The sequence below is a fragment of the Nuphar pumila genome, chromosome 14 (genome assembly GCF_984573655.1).
Source record: "Nuphar pumila chromosome 14, dmNupPumi1.hap1.1, whole genome shotgun sequence".
Taxonomy (NCBI): domain Eukaryota; kingdom Viridiplantae; phylum Streptophyta; class Magnoliopsida; order Nymphaeales; family Nymphaeaceae; genus Nuphar; species Nuphar pumila.
The window spans coordinates 12,740,261-12,761,842 of NC_143262.1; the positions used below are offsets into that span (position 1 = coordinate 12,740,261).

The window sequence follows — 21,582 nt, forward strand, 5'->3', positions numbered from 1 at the left end:
TGATAGATATAAGCGTTCAAATTAAAGGAGCATCACGAATGCGCTGTGACAACACAAGTTTCATCTACATTACCAGCAACCGGACTTTTCATGAGCATACCAAATATATTGAGATGGACTGTCACTATGTACGAGAGGAGTATCTACAGAATACTATCGATCTTCCCTATGTTAACTTGGAATATCAATTGGTAGATTTCTTTACCAAGCCTCTCGTTGCTTCTAGATTTCACTTTTTCTTAGACAAACTTTTGGTTATCCAACTGTAAGTTTGAAGGAGAGTGTTAAAAATTGTAAATATATATGTTATATGCATTATGTACATATATAAACATATATACATATATGTATGTACTTTATATATACATGTATATATTTACAATGTAACTAGGTTAGGTTAGGTTAGTTCCTTTTTATTTTTTTAGTTTCTTTGGAACTAGTCAACACAAGGTTGACTAGTCCTAAAAGAAACGTTGGGGCTGGCCCCAAGAGCCGTTGGACTTGCTCCAACGTCTCTATGAGACCTCTTGTACATGTATAAATAGGGGATGATTGGTGAACATCTTTGAAGAAACTCATTTCCTTACAATATCAACATAACCAATTCTTTGCAATTATAGATGTTGGTGGGTTGAAGCTTTTTATTCATGAAAAAAGGTAGTCCACAAAAAATAGCCCAAAACAATGGCTTGGTGGAATCCAAAACAAAAAATGCCTCAAACTCAAAGATTGTGCAATAAAATTTAAAAGAAAAGCAGACTCACTTACCTTTGTTTCACAAGTAACCCTTATTGCCTCAATTACTGCAAGGGATACAACATACTGCAGAAGAGGTAGGATGCGTCCATTGTCCATCTCTAGAGTAAATGAGAATAAAAGGCATCCCTGTGGTGAATCCCATACATTTTTAGAACGTCCTAAGAATGTGCATGGTTAAAACAAGGGAATTAGAAATTCAATGCGATCCAAAGAAATAATACTTTATTTAAGTAATAGATACTAACCTCGTCCTTTAAACTGAATATCTGCAACACACACAGTACCAAGAGGAAGCTCACAAAAATTCCTGCTTGACATGTAAAATTTTCAGGGACAAGACGAAAACAGAGTTCTTGAAAGAATCAAGTAAAAAGTGGATATAAGTCTGACAGAGCACCACACTCTGCACCATGATAGAATGAACATAATAAAACATATGAAACAATGAAAAAGACAAGGAACAATTAATCTGCAATACTCACTGTGAAACAAGATCATGAGTTGAAGGCAACCGCGGAGACCAGATCAGAAATCTACCAAAGCGACGTGTAGAAAGATTATCCATGTATAAGTTAGTCTGAAATGTCTGTATGCTACATGGGTTTTGCAGCTCAGAATGAACAAGTATCATCATTTCTCCCTCACCCTCAGCAAGCTTTAGGGTCTTCTTGTGCTTTAGAGTGACGGAAAACATATAATCAGAAGATGACTTTCCACAGAGGACCAAAAGATATGAATTCTTGGAGCCTGACATAAATATTTGGTAACTGATTAGCAGTATAACAGTCATTGACTCAAAATCCTTAAATAAATCAATAAAAGTGCATATTCCAAACCATAACGTTGTTTCTTATTCCAAACCATAGCATTGCCAACCTCTTTTCTTCACTAGTGTAGAGCCCCCTGCCCCATTGCACAAGCTCATCTCACTTGCACTAAGGTTGTTTCTTTCTTATTTGATTTAGATCTCTCTCTCTCTCTCTCTCTCTCCATACACACACCTTCAACTTGGACAGGAAAAACCATTCTGGGTATTAGATCCAATGGCCAGAACAGGGTCAACACCCTCTGTTTGTCCACCACATGATTGGTTAGCAATGGCTGGTTATTGCCGAAGACTGCCTATTGCCAACTGTTAACGACCTCCACTTTTTTATCTTCTTGTTTGCCTCCCTTCTCCATTCTCCATTCTCCTTTTTTTCCTTCCTCTTTCTGCTCATCCACAACTGACAGATGGCCATTGGCGACTATTGGTTAGACCTATCATCATGGGTCACCAAAAGAAAAGAGAGAGGGAGATTTTGGAAACTATTTGTGACATTTGATCTATTCAGATCGAAAGGTCATAAAATGGTTCCCCACCTTCTTAGCATTGAAAGAGTACAGTCCAACATGGTTGCTTTGTCTTGATCAGATGATACAAGCCATGGTAATTAGGCTAGCTCAAACAGATAGTGTTAAAGTATTGGCTGAAAGAGTACATGCAAAACCTAAGCCCTCTATTATCGACAATGGTACTTGGTGAAGGTGTCATGCCCATCACCATTCTTAGCCACAATAATACTGGGAGTTAGTGGGGACGGGGCCTCCATGTACACTAGTGTCACTCTCACCAATTCCAACATTTAATTACACACACATGCATATATCATCAAGTATTTTACCAATTACATTGGGGTTGGCCTGTCGTGTATAGATTTTCTACTCCTTCCTATACAGAACCTGCTCATCTCCCTGAAATCCTTCTTGGCTACCTACAATGTCCCTCCAAGTTCTTATTTGTCTCCTTTCCATAATTACTCCCATCTGTACCCAATTATCCTTTCTCGTTGGTGTGCCACAAATGTTTGCGCAACACATCAAATAATCTTTAAAGACTATTTTTTTTAATTAGCAGTACTCAATGTCCTCTAGTGTACATTTTGCTAATCCTACCAATCTTTATGCTTCTATCTCTCCACCTTAACACATGCATCTCAACTACATGCCTTTTTTCTCTTCTTGTTGCTACCTAGCTATACAAGACTCAATACCCATATTAAAGGTAGTCATTGTAGTCATAGTTGGCAAAACTCGTGACTCGGGCTCAGATCGGACCCCTACTGGGTCACCGAGTCAGTGGGTTGACTCGGTGACTCGGACGAGTCAGGACTCTATATTTTATAGTGTAAGCACACGAAATAAGACATGAAAATAACTAAACTTCAATCTAATATGTCAATAGCTAAGTTACAAAAACATATAATTATACATGATTATTAACTTTTTTCATTGAACAATATTAGATTTTTCATAACAAGTGACTTTATATAATACTTATGCATTAAAATAATAAAATACACGATAAAAATTTTATTTAATGGGTTGGATTGGCAGTCCTGAATCGTGACCCAGTTGGGGTCCGATCCAGGTGGACTCGGGTGATTCCCGAGTCGACTCGTCGGCTTTGCCAACTATGATGGTAGTCATGCAAAAATGCATTCTCAATCAAAGAGACACTCATATATTATGCAACATTCTTCTAATTTGTTTATGTAAACACCCATTTTTTCCTAAAATGCCCGAAATACTAACATCTTTGGAAGAATCAAGGTTGAAGTTTACAAAGAAGACAATGCTAGAAAACCAAGAAAATCCATCGGACGACTAAAGCAGTTCAGTCGTCCACCGCATTTGGACGGCCATCTCAGTTCAGCCCACCGACCCGGGACGACTACTCCAGTTCAGCAGTCCAGCCGCCTTGTCTTTCCCAGACAGCTATTTCAGTTCAGCAGTCCAGCCACCTTGTCCTTCCTGGATGGCTATTTCAGTTCAACAGTCTAGCCAATCCAACATTTGGTTTATCCTCTTCAGTGGACGGCCAAACCTGTTTAACCGTCTATCTCGAGACGAACAAACCAGTTTAGCTGTCAAATCAGTTCGAGCAAATGAAGCACATTTGACTCATCTCCAACCACTTTTGCACGATTCTGAGAGAATATTCTCCCTGAATAAAAAACTTTATCTCTTATCCGAGGTGAGCACGGATCCATTTGAACCTGATCCAAACCCAAAAAGCCCCATGATCTGGATCTATTCTAAACACCTACAAATAGGGACTCACCGCTAAGGTTGGAGCATCCGAACTTCAGATGTCTGAGCATTGACACGATAGAAAACGAACACGAGCTTTGCCATTCCTTCTTCTCTCTAAATATCCTACCTGCGCAAGAGTGTCGCCAGAACCATCGTGAGAAGCCACCATATCCTAACAGAGGTGCCATCAGACGAAGGAGAAAGAACTTAAAGCTAAACGAACTTCCAAGTCCGAAAAAGGTACTTCCTAGTTCGGTTTATTTGCATCTTTTTATTTATTTCATCATTATTAGCTTAGAATAGATACTAACACATAATCTTTTGTTTTATTTGCATAACTCGATTCGTGTTACGAGTTCGAAAAAAATTGTCTTGGCTTTACCTTCCCTCTAGAGAAGGATGACGGAGACTTGAATGGCGTCCCCACATCTTTTAAAAGGAGTTGTTGTTTGTTGTTTTCTGCTCTGTTGAACAGCTAAACCAGGTTTAGCTGTGCATCTTGTTTTTTTCGCAGACTGGGCATTCCGAGCACCTATCTACATTCTTGCATTTTTACTGCTCTAAAAAATATTGTTGTTCTGTTTGGACGACATCTTGTTTTTTTCGCAGATTGGGCATTCTGAAGGCCTGTCTACATTCCTTCATTTTTGCTGCTCTTAAAAATATTGTTGTTCTGTTTGGACGACTAAACTAGTTTAGCCGTCCATCTTGTTTTTTTCACAGGCTGGGCAGTCTGAGAGCCTGTCTGCATTCCTGCTTTCTATGATATTTTCTACTTTATTGGATGGCTCCATCCTGCTTTTTCCGCAGACTTGGTCGTCTAAGGCTTTGTCTATGTATTACCTGTTTGTCGTTTACTCTGTTGTCTCTGATAGGTTTGGTCATCCAGCCAAACTTGTTCCTGACAGGTTTGACCATCCATCAAGACTTTGTTGCTGACAAATTTGGTCGTCCAGACAGAATTTGCCTTTCTCCTCTTTTTTGTATCTGCAGATTCGTCGTCCAGGTCCTGCAGATCCTTTTCGCAGACATGATCGTCTTGGCCCTATGACCTCATTGCAGACTTAGTCGTTCAGGCCCTGCAAGTTTCTTGTAGATTGGCCATCCAGGTCTTGTAGATCCTTTTTGCAAACTTGGCCATCTTGGCCCTATGTCCTTATTGCAGACTTGACCGTTTAGGCCCTGCAAGTTTCCGGCAAAGTGGGCCGTCCAGGCCCTACAACCCTTCACTCTTTGGTCGTCTAAGACCGTTTCTGTTTTAGCCGTCTGGCTCTTTTTGGTCGTCTAGGACTCGAACCTTGATTTCATTTAGTTTGTTTTTATTTTGAATATAGGTTTTTTTTGCATAAATTTCATGCATAAATATTAGGTTTAGGCTTTTATCACATTTTTAGATACCATTGCTGAAGAAATTGAATGACATTTAGAAATTAGGAAAACATAACCTCCAACAATTTTAGGATATTGAGTGAAAACCTTGTCTTCCAATTGTGTGCTTTCTGTTTTTTCCTATTCTCTCTCTTTTACGATTAAAACTCTCTTTTTGTTTTGAATTTTCAACTCTCCCCTGTTCTATAATTTGGATCTTTAGATCCTCCACCCGTACCTTTAAGTTGTTAGCTTGGGTATATTGGTGGCGGTACCATTCGGAGCCAGAACATCTATACCAGTACTCTTAAGTTGTTAGCTTAAGTACTTCAGGTTGGATTCAAAATCCATGATTGCCGGATCTCAGTTCTATAGATGGAAAAAGTAAGAAATGAACTCTTTGCAGAATAAAAGTCAAGGCTAGAAAGGGACTTACCTAAGGGCAGAATCCGTACTTGAGCGTATTCTCACCCGAACTCTAGTCCTTTAAAGTTCAAGCCTCAGTGAAAACCTTTGGACCTAGCAAAAATGCTTGAAACTTAATTTTGTGTTCCTATAACTAGTCTCTTGAAACCAAGGCGGAATTAAAGGAGAAAAATCCCGGTGAAGCCGAGTGTCGCTACCTTATACCAACCTGAGATGAGAAATGTTAAGTGTAGGAATCTTATAAAAATATGTGACCTTATATGATCAATCATTCAATGTTGTCATAGTCAACCTACTCTATCACAAATGCACGAGTGTCATCGCATATCATTGCATGCATAGACGAGTCTAACCATAGGGATCCTGAGTCTGAAGAATACCTAAAAAGCTTGGTTCGGTGCTATCTAACCAAAGTATGCCTGACTCCCCTCAATGGGCTGGAAATCATCAATCAATCACCTTACTGGGGCATCTCCACCCTATCCACGAACCCACAAGAGGTATGGGATTCCTAGCGCTCGCCCCCATAAATTCTTTAAAAAAAATTGTCAATAAAGGCATCAAAAAATCAAAATGGGCCAAAAAGGTATAAAAGGGAGCCACATTTCTCGTGGGCTATCCCTGCCTGAAGCCCAACATTTTCTCTTTTTACTATAAACAAAGTGTTTTCGGATACTGACATCGACCTCGCTCGGCAAAACCATCGAATGGTCTTGACCATGGTTGCCAGTTGAGGAAGCGGGAGCGGGAAGCGATACAGGAAGCGGAAGCGGAAAGCGAGGCACTTTCAAAATTTTAGGAAGCGAGAAGCGTGGGAAGACTTAGGAGCGAATCAAGAATCATCTCGGAAGCAACCGGAAGCGACCTAGGAAGCGAGGGGAAAGCGAAAAAAGAGAAAAAAAATTTAAAAAAAAATACAAAAAAAAATAAAAAAATGGGGGAAGCACGGGGGAATTGAGGGGAGAAGCGTGATGGGAAGTGTGCTTCCCATAAAAGGGAAGTGAGTTTCCCATTAAAGGGAAGCATGTTTCCCATTAAAGGGGAAGCGCGCTTCCCCACTTACCTAGGCACTTCCGATAACTCTGGTCTTGACAATTAGTCATCCAGGATCAGCCCGGCCTCGCTTGGCGAGACCAAGCACGGTCTCGAAAACCCGACTCACCTCTCGACACTAGCACCGACCTCGCTCGGCAAGACCATAAAATGGTCTTGGTAATCCAGTTGTCTTCAGACTGATCAGACCTCGCTCAGTGAGACCCATAAGGGTCTCGAATAGTCCAACTCTTCTTTCGGATGTTGGCACTGACCTCGTTCGACGAGACCAATCACGGTCTCGACAATCCAGTTTTCCTTCGAACACTAGCCCAACCTTATTCGGCATGACTGAATTCAGTCCTGACAACTTAGTATTACAAACCTTGAGTGTCTACTTCTTTGTCATAAACTGAATTAGATCGATTAATGACAAAGAGGGGCATCTGTAGATACCCAATTTTCCCAAGATACCCAAAATACTAACATTTTTGGAAGAATCACGTTGCAGGTTGGAGTTTAAAAAGAGGACAGCGCAAGAAAATCGAGAAAATCCATTGAACTGCTAAAGCAGTTCAACCATCCACCGCATTCGGATGGTCATCTCAGTTCAACAGTTCGACCCTTGACGACTATCTCAGTTTATTTGACATTTGGCTTATCCTGTCTACAGAGGATAACCAAACTTATTTAGCCATCCATCTCGGGACAGACAAACCATTTTAGTCGTCCAATCAATTCGAGCAAATGAAGTACATTTGCCTCATCTCCAACCACTTTTGCATATTTTTGAGAAAATATTCCCCCTGAATAAACTTTCTCCCAAGAAGAACTCCTCTCAATCTTTTATCTAAGAGCACAAATTCATTTGGACTAGATTCGAACTCCAAAAGTCCCATGATCCGGATCCATTTCGAACACCTACAAATAGGAGCACACCCCTATGATCAAGAGGAGGAAGGGAAGAAGTCTGAGCACTGACACTAAGAAGAACGAAAGCAAGATCGCAGCCATCCGCCTCTTCGATCTTCCTCACTTGCACGGAGGTTTTGCCAAAACAACTGCAGAAAACCCTTTCCTACGGAAGTGCTGCCGAACGGACAAAAAGAACTTTAAAGCAAAACGGACCCCGAGTCCGAAAAAGTGTGTTTCCTTCCTTTCTTTTCTTTTATTTGTTTACTTAATTTTATTAGTTTAGAGCAGATACTTACACATTTTTCTTGTTCATTTGCATTATCCGCTGTGTAAGTTGCGCTACGAAATCAAAAGACGCGCTACGACTTTACCTTCCCTCAGGCGAAGGATGGTCAAAGTTCGAATGGCATCCCCACATCTTTTAAAAAGGAATTTTTGTGATTTAAAAGGTAAGTCTCAATTTTTTTTATCAACAATTTCCATTTCATCCAATAAACAAAATAATCCTACTAGAGATATCACATCAAACTCACCATCTTAACATATGTCCATACATGTGTGTGTTCAAACACGAAGAACCTATGGGGCTTTGAAATATAAATATAACATAAATAAATAATAAGTAAATTGTATGTATAAGCCTCTGGTATGGATGTGTATACGGTATCAATGAGTTGAAACAAGCAATATCTTATTGATTGTGTTCTTTTAAGTGAATCTAACCATATAGATATGATCTACATGGGTCTGTTTGGTGGGGATCGACTTTTGAATCACTGGAATCCGATGTGTACAGTTTTTTCTGGGGGATTCAAAAATCAATAGCCATAAATGCATCAACTTTTCACGATTTAAAAAAAGGTTTTTTTTGTCAAAAGCTCATGATCCATGCATTGATCTCTAACAAATTGACTATGTTGAACACATCTGAAGGGTCAGATTGAGTCAAAACAACAGGCATCTATGAGTTTCAACTCATTGATACCGGATGCACATCTACACCAGAGACTTATCCTCTCTCTCTCTCTCTCTCTCTCTCTCTCTCTATATATATATATATATATATATATATTAATCAAAGTATTTCTATTGGATATAAAGGATGTGTGATACTATAATATGTAGTTCAAAATTCCAATACTCTTAGAATATGAAGAGCCTGATGACACTAATTAGTGACTGTAATTGATGCCCTAAACTTGTGCATATTCAAAAATAAAAATATTTAGAATCCTGCATTCAAATGAAGAACAAGTAAGCAGAGAAGGAAAATAACAAAAAGGTAAATGCTATCATTAAAGAAGCTCATTTAGGAGGAAATCATGACATTATGAAATAAAATTTAAAAAGAAAAAAGAAGAAATTTCCGATTAGGTATAGTTCAGAAGAAAGAATTAGCGAATAGCATGTTTGTTTTCTAAAATCGAATGCGAATTCGATGGAGCCAAGAAACCTGTGGCGATTTGCAGCATAAATTCTCAATCAAAGAAACACTCATGTATTGTGCAACATTCTTCTAATTTGTTTCCATTTCATCCAATAAGCAAAATAATCCTACTAGTGACATCATATCAAACTCACCAATCACCATCTTAACATATGTACATACATATGTGTGTTTTCAAACACGTCTCAATCAAATGCCAGGTGATTGGCAATGAAAGATCAAACTGTTGAAGAGCACAATCACCTAAAGCGGAGATACATCTTTTTGAAGAACCTATGAGGCTTTGAAATAAAAATATAATGTAAATAAATAATAAGTAAACTATATATAATAGTCTCTAGTGCAGATGTGCATACGGTATCAATGAGTTGAAACAAGCAATATCTTATTGATAGTGTTATTTTAAGTGAATCTAACCTTATAGATATGATCTACATGGTCTGTTTGGTGGGGGTCGACTTTTGAATAGTCGGAACCTGGTGTGCCTACAGGTTTTTCTGGTGATTAAAAAAAACAATGGAAGTAAATGCGTCAATTTTTCACAACTTAAAAAGAGTTTTTTTGGGTCTAAAACTCATGATCCAAGAGTCTATCTCTATCAAATCGACTAAGCTGAACACATCTGAAGGGTCAGACTGAGTCAAAACACCTATGAGTTTCGACTCCTTGACACCGTATGCACATCCGTACCAGATACTTATCATATATATATATATATATATATATATATATATATATATATATATATATATATATATATATATATATATGGTGGTTCTGTACCATGATACCTTATGGTGGTACACACTCTTGTTTGTATGAATCTAGTAACCAAATGGTAAATCTAACCTGAGTTTAGCATGTTTATTTAATATGTTAGAAAGTTTTATCATGTTTAATACACCATCAGATTCATTTTTGAAATGGTAAAAAATTAATAGCTCACAATTCATGAAAAATGGGTGGTTTAGAAATGGTATAAAACATCCTATTTGAGTAAACTTTAACGCATGAAAATAGTAAATAGGGCATGCTAAACATCATCCAAAGGTTAAATTTTGTGTTTATAGAATATATCTATGTAAATCCAGTGTGCACACCATATATATATATATATATATATATATATATATATATATATATATATATATATATATATATATATATATATATATATATATATATATATATATATATATATATATATATATATTGTATGTAAAGGATGTATGATACAATAATATATAGTTCAAATTTCCAATACTCTTAGAATATGAAGAGCCTGATGACTCTAGTTAGTGAATGCATTTGATGCCCTAAACTTGTGCATGTTCAAAAATAAAAATATTTCAAATCCTGAAATCAAACGAAGAACAAGTAAGCACAGAAGGAAAATAACGAAAAGGCAAATGCTATCACTAAAGAAGTTCCTTTAGGAGGAAATCACGACATTCTGAAAGAAAAAATAAAAAAACAAAAAGAAAAGAAAAGAAGAAATTTCCGATTAGATATAGTTAAAAGAATTAGCGAATAGCATGTATGTTTTCTAAAACGGAATGCGAATTCGATGGAGCCAAGAAACCTGTGCCGTTTTGCAGCATCAATTTTCCAGATAAAATGAGTGGAGGAAGGAAGAGGGCATTCTCAATGATACCTAATTTCACTAGTACTGCAAAATCTCATCGACTAAGGATTCTATACGTTTTACAAATACATAAACGGAAGGCGGAGACAATAGCGGCAGGCTCAATCAACGGAAACACCGGGGTCCGGAACCCCTCGAATCCGCTCGAATGATGGATAGGAGAGAGGTAAACTGCATACACCTCTATTTTAAGCGATTTCGCAGAGCACAACTCTCGATTCTATGGAATCGACTTTCGATTTGCGACGCGAATGGGAGCATTCGACGGCAAACACCATCGGAGGGCAGAGATAAAAAACGACGATGATTCAGTGATCGAACGGACTACACAACGATAATGATCGGGTGATGAAGATGGAGCTCAACCGCACGGAAACGCAGGAAACGAGTGTCAAACCTGTAGGAGCCGCGTCAGAGCTGCTCCCCGCTGGTTCCTGGCAAGACATTTCACGCAGAAGTCGAGACGGGGAGTCGGTGAAGTGAGGCCTCTGGTTGGAGGGAAACGACCGCAGATTCCGGCGACCGGGAAACGGTTGTGGACGTTGAAGAAAGGGTCCGTACGCCGGAGAAAGCCTAGAGTAGATAAAACCCAGCCGCATGCTCAGGGTTTCTCGATCCCGATGCAAATTTTGAAAAATGGGTCCGTGCAAAACCCATTTGGTGCTAAAGTAAACGGGTTTTTCAGCTTGTGGGATGTTTTTTACGCGATTCCAGACCTATAAATAGGTTGGGCACGGTCGATTTAATAAGAATCGACACCTGAATCATGTGTTTTCGAAATGATGTGGAGCTTGAAAATTTACAAAGATTTTGGATTGTTGATTTTTGAAACTTTATAAAAATTTATTTATTGGAACGCTAATTCCTATCAAATCAATTTCATAGATTACATCTAAATGGTTAGATTTTAAAAATAAAATAAAAAAACTCGAAAAACCCATTTAGCACAAAATGGGTTTAGCACCGACCCATTATATGAGAACTGAACATATCATATAGATTCTGCGTTCGGTGGAAAAATAAAATTTCCTTTAGTTTCCTACTTTGTCTATGTGGATAGCAAAATTGGTTTCCCAAACTTACGGTAGCTAAAGGGTGCAAATGGATCTTCTTCCCTAAGGGTTAGCCTAGTTGGAACAGGCCTGGGCTGTAAGATGAGCAGTCTGGGTTCGAAACCCATGGGCGTTATTCCCCTTGCATAAGCCAAAGCTAGTGGCTCCTTGAGGTTGAGGTGTGGGCCCGGGTTTATACCCTTGGGGGTGGTTTCTTCGCCCTTACGAAAAAAAAAGAGTGCAAATGGATCAGACCTCATTGGACCTAAATTTGTTATGGATCTTGAAAATAAGGACCATATGAAACCTTGCACCGTATTCAAACTTGCACATTTGCACATCTTTTGTTTGGTTTTGGATTTGAATTCAGATCTAGGTCGAGTCCAATCTATTTACTCTTTTTACTGTGTACAACCCTTTCCCTTGTTGCCACAGAACCCTTTTCTTGTTTTTTAATTACTGTGGAGAAACTACTGCTATATTTTGGCACATAACCCTTGTGAACGTCGCCAAGTTGACGTGAGGTCATGAGTTTGAAACCCACGGGGTTTCACAAGGTTGAAGTTGGGTGTACTCCGGGTGAGGGGACCTCAAGGGTTTTACCGACCAGAGGCCAGCCAATGTGTGGTTGGTGATGGGTTTTTTTCTTATTTGGCCTAGAACTCGCAGCAAAGAACGCACGCCGTAGGTACCCAACTCTCGACCTTCTTCAACTTGAAGGCTTTAAACCGACCCACTTAGCCAGGAGTGCAGAGCCCTATGCCACAAGGATACTTCAATCCACTATTGTGTCGTGTCCTCTTATATGCTCTTCTTAATGAAAATTTCCACAAAAATAATGTGTCTCGCATCATTTTTGTCGTGTCCTGTGACACAGGAAGAGCCCTTGTAGGTGCATAGAATTCCTCTTTAATTAATTGTGGCATGACTTACCGTGAGTTTTGCTAGAGGGAGAAAGTGAGAAGATGGGTGGAGAGTGGATGAAGGATGTGATCTGTGAAGAGAATGGTGAGTAGGTTTGAAGTTGAATGTCCTCCTCAGTGGGCAAGGAAGACCTCAACGGTTTTACCAACCGAAGACTGCCAATGTGTGGTAGGTAATGGAAGGTAAAATACTTTGAAACGAGCTTTTGCTTTATTTTGACTTGCGTTTAGGCATGTTTCTAACAATTCCCAAGACTTATGTGCTTCTTATTATCGCTAATATTTCAAGTGCATTTTTAAAAATTTCCTTGCACATTTTCCTGCTTCTTCCATATGTGACACTTGCTAGTAATTGCACAATGAAAGAACAAACATCATGATATTAAATATCAATTTTCTACCAGAACAGACACACACTGGATGCACAACTCACATTGTTACAGAGCCTGACACCCCTCTGCTCATTCTAAGAATGAATTGCTTTAATTGGCTACACAGTAGAGAAACTTGTGGGGCAACACTATATTGTTCAGCAATCTGTGTGAGGACTCTACACTGCTGGTCCAAGGGAGAAGAAAACTCAGAAGGCATTGGAGGTGCAAGAAAAGGGTGCTCAAGTAGCTGAGGTATCCGCCACCGTTCATTGCGGTCCCATGCAAGGCATTTCTTCATGAGATCAACCAACCATGGATTTGATACTGGACCAAAAGTGATCTGGTGATTTCTGTCGGTGATCACTTTGTACTTGGCCCAGAATGTCTTGTATTCAGCAAAGGGTGTCCTTCCATAAACCATCTGATAAAGAATGCATCCAAGGGACCAAATGTCTGATGGCCTACCACATTTGATAGTGTTTCCATCTGAGTCCCTGTCGTTGCACATGAAAGCTTCAGGTGACATGTAATTCAATGTGCCTACCTGCAATGAAGCATATAATGAGCATTTTCTTCTTATTTAATCAGGGAAGAGATGGAGAAACAGAATTGAAACCTGTGAATCTCGTTGAATATTTGTTGTATCGCTTTGTATTGCCTTTGCAATCCCAAAATCAATCAACTTCAGTGAGCCTTTCACAAGAAGGAAGTTGGCAGGCTTCAAGTCTGAGTGCACAATGCGCTCTTCATGTATTGTATTCACAGCTTTGAGTATTTGCTGCAAGGAAAAAGCAGCTTTGTGATGTACAGATTGCATCAAGGGATCCCTTGTTATGCGAACAACTACAGAGATTCATAGATGAGCAAACAGTAGCATCATATTACCGACAAAATTAGTTTGTCAGCCATGAATTTCTCAGAAGATATTCAAAAATTTTATTTTTCTCATATCTATATTGGAAATATCTGGCAAAAATAAAGAAATCAAATAAATTTAAAAATACAAAAAAGGAACTGAAGTAAGAAAATACTTCAAAATCAAAAGGAAGCTTCTTTTCCAAGACATTGCTAATAAAAGGGAATATACCACTAAAATTGAAAAATATATTTTGCTTTTAGTGATAAAATTGTAATACTTTCATTGGATTTTTAACCTTTGTCAAAATATATAGTATTGTGATATTTCGGAAATATCATGATTTTTTTTCAGAAGTGATACGATTATAAGGAGCTGAACTTCCCATCAGAAAAAAGATTGAATGGCATCATGCAACACCAAGCCATTAATCAATGTGAATCTCTTGGTTCATGAGGGCTTCATCAGAATACTCATTGGCTTGCTACTAAACAATCCCATAAAGCATTCAGATCCAACAAGACTTTGGGCTACCCATGAAAAAAGGATTGGTGAAACTAGTTTTTGATGTGTTATTAAGCATACAAACAGAGTCACCTGTAAGCAGCATGGGTTCAGCTTGCTTACCAGCTTATTTGAGCTCAGAAAATAAGCTCATCAACCAGGCATCAACCTTGCTCTGAAGTTCATCCTTCTATTGCCAATAGTTCAGGAAAGGGCTTACAACTTCTAATCAGAGTAACAGGCTGACACATTGGTTTGGCTTCTTGTTTATCTTTGGTAGGTCATGGTTTCTATTCTCATATCACACTTTTTCACATCACGTGTTACTTAAGCATCACTTATTATTAACTTTCAGCTCATGCCAACATAAAAATAAACTTTCTTTTTAAGTCTTCAAAGGTCTAGCCTACTGAAGCTGAGCATGCCTGAGGGAGGAAAGCTTGACAATGACCTCACCAAGCTCATATATGCACCTAAGGATTGAGCCTAGCATATGCAATGGGACCACAACATGGCCCAACAACTTCTATGCATGCATCCACAGGTACTGTTGACATTTTTTTGCCTTAGATCAACCCAACAAAAGAAAACTTACTTCATCTATACAAGCCCTTTTGCTTTTCAGTTAATGGAAACATCTAGGGATGTTTTTGGAAAAAATATTTTTTCAGAAATATATAAGTCTCAAATTTAAGTTGGTTCTTTTATATATGTTGTGATTCTTGTGAAGAGGACGTTTGACAAAACAAATAGCCAACCAAAGACTTTAGCATGAATATGGATCTGGCTTTCAAACAGGTTAAAAGGTAAAAACGAAACAAATGAACCCCCTGCCATATGCACTGGCATTCAAATGTAGGCATAGATAGTCTACTTACCATGCACATTTCCTCATCTCCCACAATTGTAGTCAAATACAACAGGTAAAAACGAAACAAATGAACACCCTGCCATATGCACTGGCATTCAAATGTAGGCATAGATAGTCTACTTACCACGCACATTTCCTCATCTCCCAGAATTGTAGTCAAATACAACGAAGTATTCTTACACCATCAAGACAGAATTCTGCCCCATATTTTTTTAGGCTATTATACTTTGGGTTAATAGAAGAATTTTGTCTCTTATCTGATCAATCTACTCATCTCAATAATGAGAATCATATTCTTTGCTAGCAACAACAAATTCTGTGCATAAACCATTAACCAATAGAATGCTATACCATGCAAAAGTAGTAGCTTGATGATACTATTATTTCTCTATCATGATTAAAACAACCAATTTCTTGAAGTCCCATACCACTACTAGCATTTATATCCTACTTAACAAACTATTGTTACACAAAGCTATGTCACTCAGATCATCTATTGTTGCTCACATACTGCATCCCCTTATATACTCATTGTTGCATGGGAAAACTTGCTGAAAATGGCCATTTCCATGTGACATAGCCGTCAAGCTATGAAGTAAGGTTCCATAATAGATTACATATACATCAGATTTTATTGGTCATATTAGCCATTTCATGTTTCCATATTTATCTTCTTATTTGTCATTAATTTTCGCATTTATTTTATTATATACCTATAACAAACTGGGTTAGGTCCCTATGTTGATCAAAGATATCTACTTTAACTAGCTCTGCCTCACAAAACAATCTCATGTCAAGTTATGAATATTTGATAATAATAACAAACTACTACAAAAAAGGTTTGTACCTCAATGCATCTATAAATAAAGCACTGACATCAAAGGAAGCATTAATAGTTAAGAAGAACAAATTTCAAAATGTGAAATTGTACTCCTCAACGAAGACATACCTGCCAGTAAAACCGGAGCCAATTTTCGTCCATTTGCATGTTGGAGCTATCCATTTCTTTCCACTTTTGAGATAACATGTGTGCCAAATCAATTTCTCCATATTCAAGTACCATATAAATGAATGCATCATCATTTATTCTCCCATCCTTCATGTTGGCTGAGTCATTATTGGCCTCTTCTAGCAGACGCTTATCAGTGACCTAAGTAGTTAAGCAGATAATGATCAGGAAGACTAAAACCTAAGTACTTTCAATGTCCCAAAAGGCACACCTTCACATAGAAACCGCTACTTCAAACTATTATGCTCCATTTGTCATGGCACCTCTAAAGGAAAACTTCAATAAAGGTTAACAAGCATGCCCTTCATATTGCAGGCAACAAGGCAACAGATTCACAACAAATTGAAGACTTTTGGAAGAGATCACAGATTTTTCAAAAAATATACAGCAAGGAAGAAAAACAGTATCCACTATAAGAAGTGATCTGACTTCCACTGTTAGATATACAAGCTTCTTCAGAAAAAATATTTCATGTTTGATGGAAATATTCAGTACCTCATAGTCAATGAGTTGTATGATATTGTTTCTGCTTCGCAGTCTGTTTAGGTACTCGATCTCCTGACAAAACCCATAAGCAGTAGAATAATCACGACCCTTTAGCTTGATCCTTTTGAGAGCATAAATTGTACAATCTGAGGATATGACTTTGTAGACCTCACTACTGCCTCCACTCCCTATCTTTCCAAGCCTCTGATAAAGTTTTCCATTGACCTTAAAGAACACATCAGGATCATAATTTCTTTTACGTGAAACAGCAGTTTCTTTGCCACTAACAGCCTTTCCTAGGTTGCCTGCATTAGAAGGTGCCCGATTTACATTTGATGAAGAGTTTCTTGTTTCTGGAGGCTGGGATCTCATATCACTATTCATTACTACATTACCAGAATCTGAGTCCTCTTTTCCTCTAACCAACTCCTGCTCAGATTTTGGATACTGACAGTCAGCACAGCCATTAGTTGTCTGGATAATCTCTTTCTTAAAATGCCTCTGTCCCTCTAAAGGGTCCTGATCCTGAACCCCTGATGAAGTTTGTGGAACAGATGATGATGACATTTGGAATGATGCTTCTGTCTCAGTGGCCAAAGAGACAGATACAGGCAGTAATCGAGGATTTGACAGAACATTCGAGTTGTGTTGGTTGTGAGGAGTCTTTGTCTGCTTGTTTATAGCTCTCATATTTGCGCCAGACTCCCCTCCAGGATGCCCTTCCACCTTTAAATTGATGTCATTGTAGAAAGATGGATTGTGTGTTGTGGAATTTAAAGGAGCTGCAGAAGTACACTGAAGGGAAGTTGCAGTAGCAACAGCTGAAGACACACTTAGTGGATTGGTCGTTTCCTTTCCAACAAAGGTCATAAACTTCTGGTCTGATATTCCCATATTTCTTTTTGCCAAAGACCCGGTACCATCCATATAGATCTCTTCAGAAGCAGCCCCACACACGATCATGTTGTTGTTTGGACATTCACACTCCTTAATACCCTGATTTTCGAATGTGTATTGCTTCATCTGACTATTCATGCTGCATCCATTCTCCGTAAATGCAAGAGAACTAAAACAAGATGGCAAGTTTCCCATTCCAGTATCAGTGGCCAATCTCTCGTCAGCCCCTGCATAGACAGATAGTCAATACACAAGGCATGCAATCATCAAATGAAAATAGGATTTGCCCAAGACGGGAGAGAGAGAGAGAGAGAGAGAGAGAGAGGTCAGAATTTGCATTAACTGGTTGTATGCAACTTACTCTGAGAACTTGATCGACATGTTGAGGCAACCGTATCCATAGGCTCAACTCTATCCTCAGTCGTAGGTATCAAAGAGTTGTTAGATAGCGCAGGATCTTGCCTCTCACACGAATAAGCATGAGAATGGGTACACTGCATATTTTGCACAGATTCCTTAACTGGGTAGATTCCTTCTCTGCTTATGTCACTAGATAAAGAGAAGAAAACCTTCTTCGAACCATCGGCCAACATAGATTCGCAAGGCTGCTTGCTTGAGTTGGAAATTACACAAACCTCCCTTTCCACTGCTCCACAAGATGCATAATTCTTAACATCCTTATTAAGATTGGCATAGCTGTTCATCAAACTATTGTGTTTATCAACAGATTTATGACTGGTTGGCGCAGGTTTGGACAGATGTGCAAATTCTTGCTTGGAGCCAACACCCATATTTTCATCCTTACTACTAAGATTTTTCACATTTCCCACCGAACTAAGCGAGCTATCATCAGGTGATACCTCCGAATCCCCCTTTCTCTTACTACAATCATCTTTTTCTTCATGTGTCATGGATGCGAGATTCATTTGATCAGTTCTAGAGATCAAATTCCATCGTGATTTCTCTGACTTAAAAGTGTCAGCATCGGGCCGTGAATCTCTTATCGCCCTCATTTCTGGATCACTCTTTATACTGCTTTCAACACAAGGATTCAATGAAAGACCCTTTGACGAATCAGTTTGAGCAACCAACACTCGTCTTGCTCGACCAAGACTAGAAGTTGACATACCTGAAAAAACAAACGGATCCACGGATTGAAATGAAGATTCAACGATTTTGCAAGCTCAAGGAACTTCAAGAATGCATTAAAAAGAGTTGTGAATCCAAAGAATTTCTAGTTGCTTTTACTCTATTCGACCATACCCATTTCTGTGAACAAACACTCAGCTCCATAATAACCAGAGATCCCAAAAACAAATGTATAACAAACAATGAACACTCTAACCTGAAAACACAATTTTCAGGCATACCGCCCTAAGATCAAGGACGAAGAAAAGCTAATTGCGTTTAATCGATGAAACCAATTAACCTAGGGTTTCTTTAGATCCAGAAACTAGAATCAACAATTCACCCGTACTACCATAGACCTAATCAGATTGAGCATAACTTTCCCAATTTTCAACACAAAATCATAAATTCTGTAACCTAATCCAGCAATTGCAGTAGTTTGAAAAAGGCAAGCATCAAAGGGAAAAAACACATCAGAAATATCGCTCGGAAGAGAAACGATCCTTACCGGGCTGCTGCGGGCGCTGCAAAGCCGCCCGGGCATGTCGAAGGAAATCCGTGATCTTTTCGGGCAGGGCGGCCGAGCCGTTGCCCTCCGAGACCGGCCGGATATTTCTACCTTGAACCGGACGCGGTGGCGGCGGAAGGTCAGCCTCCCTCTCCATGGCGGAACCGCACCGTAGACCCAAACGGCATCGCTAATTACGATTACCGTCTGCCGACGACCGGAAGGGGAGAGAAGAAGGGAAGCGACGATGGTGGGGGCGGAGAAATGCAGAGCCGTTGGATCAAGAACTTGTGAATCCGCTGCGAAATTCGAAGCCACGAAGAGGCGGAAGGGCTCCGTCCGCCATGAACGGGACCATCGGGAGAGAGAGAGTTTGAAACGACGTTTTGCCGCCGGTGTTACTTTTTATCATAAAGTAATAAACGAGTTCAAACGCCCGCCCAGTTGTTGGGCATTAGGGGTGTCGGACCTAAGTGGAACCAAACTTGGACCAGATTTTCCGGTATGGTATCGGGTCCGGATTCGGGTTTAATCAGGTTCACTATAAGAAAAACAATACTCGGTCCTGATAAAAACTACATGAACCAAACCCGGATCATACCTGATAAAATAATATTTTTTTATCATTTTTACATTGAAAAATTATGGGTCTTAATCTGAACTCGGGTTGGGCCCGGGTCTGGTATAAATTTTCACAAATTATACTTGGGTCCATATATTAATCGAACCTTCGAGTCCGAACTAGGGTTTTAATCGGGTCTTCTTATTTATCACCATACCAGGACCCTATAGGGTTTGGTTCGGGTTGGGTCTGGGTAAAGTAGATGGCACTAGGGTTGTCAATTGGTCGGGTTTGACCTCGACCCAACTTGTAATAAAATCCTATAGGATCAGGATTTGGTGACAAATAAGAAGGTCCAATTAGAATCCCGGTCGGACCCGAAGGGTCCAATTAGTATATGGAGCCCAGTATGGTATGTGAAATTTCATACCAGACCCGGGTCCAACCTTGTTTCCGATTAAGATCGGTGTTTTTTCAATGTAAAAGAGATAAAAAATTTATTATTTTTTAGGGTATGGACCGGGCCTGGTTCATGTAATCCTTATAGGATCTGGGTATGGTCTTTCTCATGGTGGGCCCTATGAACCCGGGTCCGGACCCAGCACCAGCACTTCAAAGTCAGATCTGGGTTTGTTTATCTGATATCCAATCAAATTTAATTTTGTGTAGTGGCATTTGGTAAGCCAAAACTATGTCCGATTACAATCGGATGTGGATATGGTTTTGATTTTTTCACTTAATTTGACAGATATCCGAATCTGTTTACAAATAAAAACTGGCTCCGGTATGAGTTTTTTACCATTAGCTAACATCCAATTAGTTGGATATGGTATTGGTTACATCTGACCCGGATCCGAACAGTTTACATCCCTAATAGCATGGAACCGACATATATGATAATTACTATTTTGAAGCCATTAGATAAAAAAAACTTTAGAATAGTATTTGAAAAACAAATTTACAATATAGTTGGAAAAACATATGTGCAACTATCAATTCCCAAACGGACATATATGATAATTATTATTTCCAGCTTGTTTGTTTCAGAGCATCCAGTCATGAATGTACCAAATCCATCTCAAGTTGTTTGGGATTCATGTGGATTTTGTAATTGCCTCCACAACTATCAATTCCCAAACGGACATGAAAAATTGTACTCGATGGTATTTTTCAATTTGGAATATGTTTTGGACCAACTAGAGTCCAATAAACAATACCACAGAGGTGGTATCCCATGTAGTAAATGGGGTCCTGTGCCAAGCTGAAGGCCCAGGTTCGAATCCCTCTGCCACATGGGACTGCCTAACCTTAGCTTGCTTATCAAAAAAACAATTTTATGGTCCAAACATTAGTGAAACATGAGTCTAGGTTTTTTTTGGGAGAGAATAGTTTATGAATGAGACTGAGCTAATTATTTAATGTGGATATGGATCGTAACATGGATCCAAGTTGGAACCAAAATGGGCCCAAAATTTTGAACTAGATGACAGTTTTCAGGGTCCAAGTATGCAATTTTAATAAATTTTCGGTCATTAGTCTCATATTTCTATAACAACTGAACTGCAAATAATAAAAGCTTAGACGTTAATATGCTAAATATACATGAGGCTAACAGTGAACACTGTATCACCATTTTTCTTAAACAACAATTTCACTTTTTTGAAGAGAAGTGCGGGCACCATCTTCTCTCTTTCCAGGGGCACCCAAATAAAACCATGTCTCACCAACGTTGGGCTCGGCTTGTC

At 39.0% G+C, this 21,582-nt stretch overlaps 2 protein-coding genes across 3 annotated transcripts in view; both read right to left on the bottom strand.

Annotated features, from left to right (window-relative positions):
* Positions 1-11,279, bottom strand: part of LOC149816408 (biotin--protein ligase 2-like) — a 62,773-nt gene extending 51,494 nt beyond the window's left edge. The window contains exons 1-4 of one of the 2 annotated variants that reach the window (XM_089986592.1): positions 11,065-11,279; positions 1,242-1,506; positions 1,005-1,066; positions 769-917 (exon numbers count right to left, since the gene is read on the bottom strand). In XM_089986592.1, coding sequence (XP_089842718.1) covers positions 769-917; positions 1,005-1,066; positions 1,242-1,506; positions 11,065-11,266 — 678 coding nt within the window. In that variant the 5' untranslated portion in view covers positions 11,267-11,279. The remainder of the gene's footprint in view (positions 1-768; positions 918-1,004; positions 1,067-1,241; positions 1,507-11,064) is intronic. The other variant, XM_089986593.1, reaches the window with a different exon arrangement.
* Positions 11,280-12,994: 1,715 nt separating this feature from the next.
* On the bottom strand, positions 12,995-19,583 carry LOC149816409 (serine/threonine-protein kinase MPS1-like). Its single transcript, XM_089987262.1, has 6 exons — positions 19,276-19,583; positions 18,001-18,768; positions 16,752-17,866; positions 16,197-16,397; positions 13,633-13,794; positions 12,995-13,560 (listed from the first exon to the last, which is right to left on the bottom strand). Exons 1-6 carry the CDS (start codon positions 19,430-19,432, stop codon positions 13,072-13,074), a joined length of 2,892 nt encoding a protein of 963 aa, XP_089843388.1. The 5' UTR covers positions 19,433-19,583; the 3' UTR covers positions 12,995-13,071.
* Positions 19,584-21,582: the final 1,999 nt, after the last annotated feature.

Bases quoted from the DNA above. Each gene is read 5' to 3' on its own strand.
- LOC149816409 (XM_089987262.1), bottom strand. From the start codon at position 19,432: ATGGAGAGGGAGGCTGACCTTCCGCCGCCACCGCGTCCGGTTCAAGGT. The intron at 13,795-16,196 runs GTATGTCTTCGT...TTTTCCTTGCAG, and splicing joins GGCTCCGGTTTTACTGGCAG to CAAATACTCAAAGCTGTGAA. The intron at 13,561-13,632 runs GTTTCAATTCTG...GCTTCATTGCAG, and splicing joins ATATTCAACGAGATTCACAG to GTAGGCACATTGAATTACAT.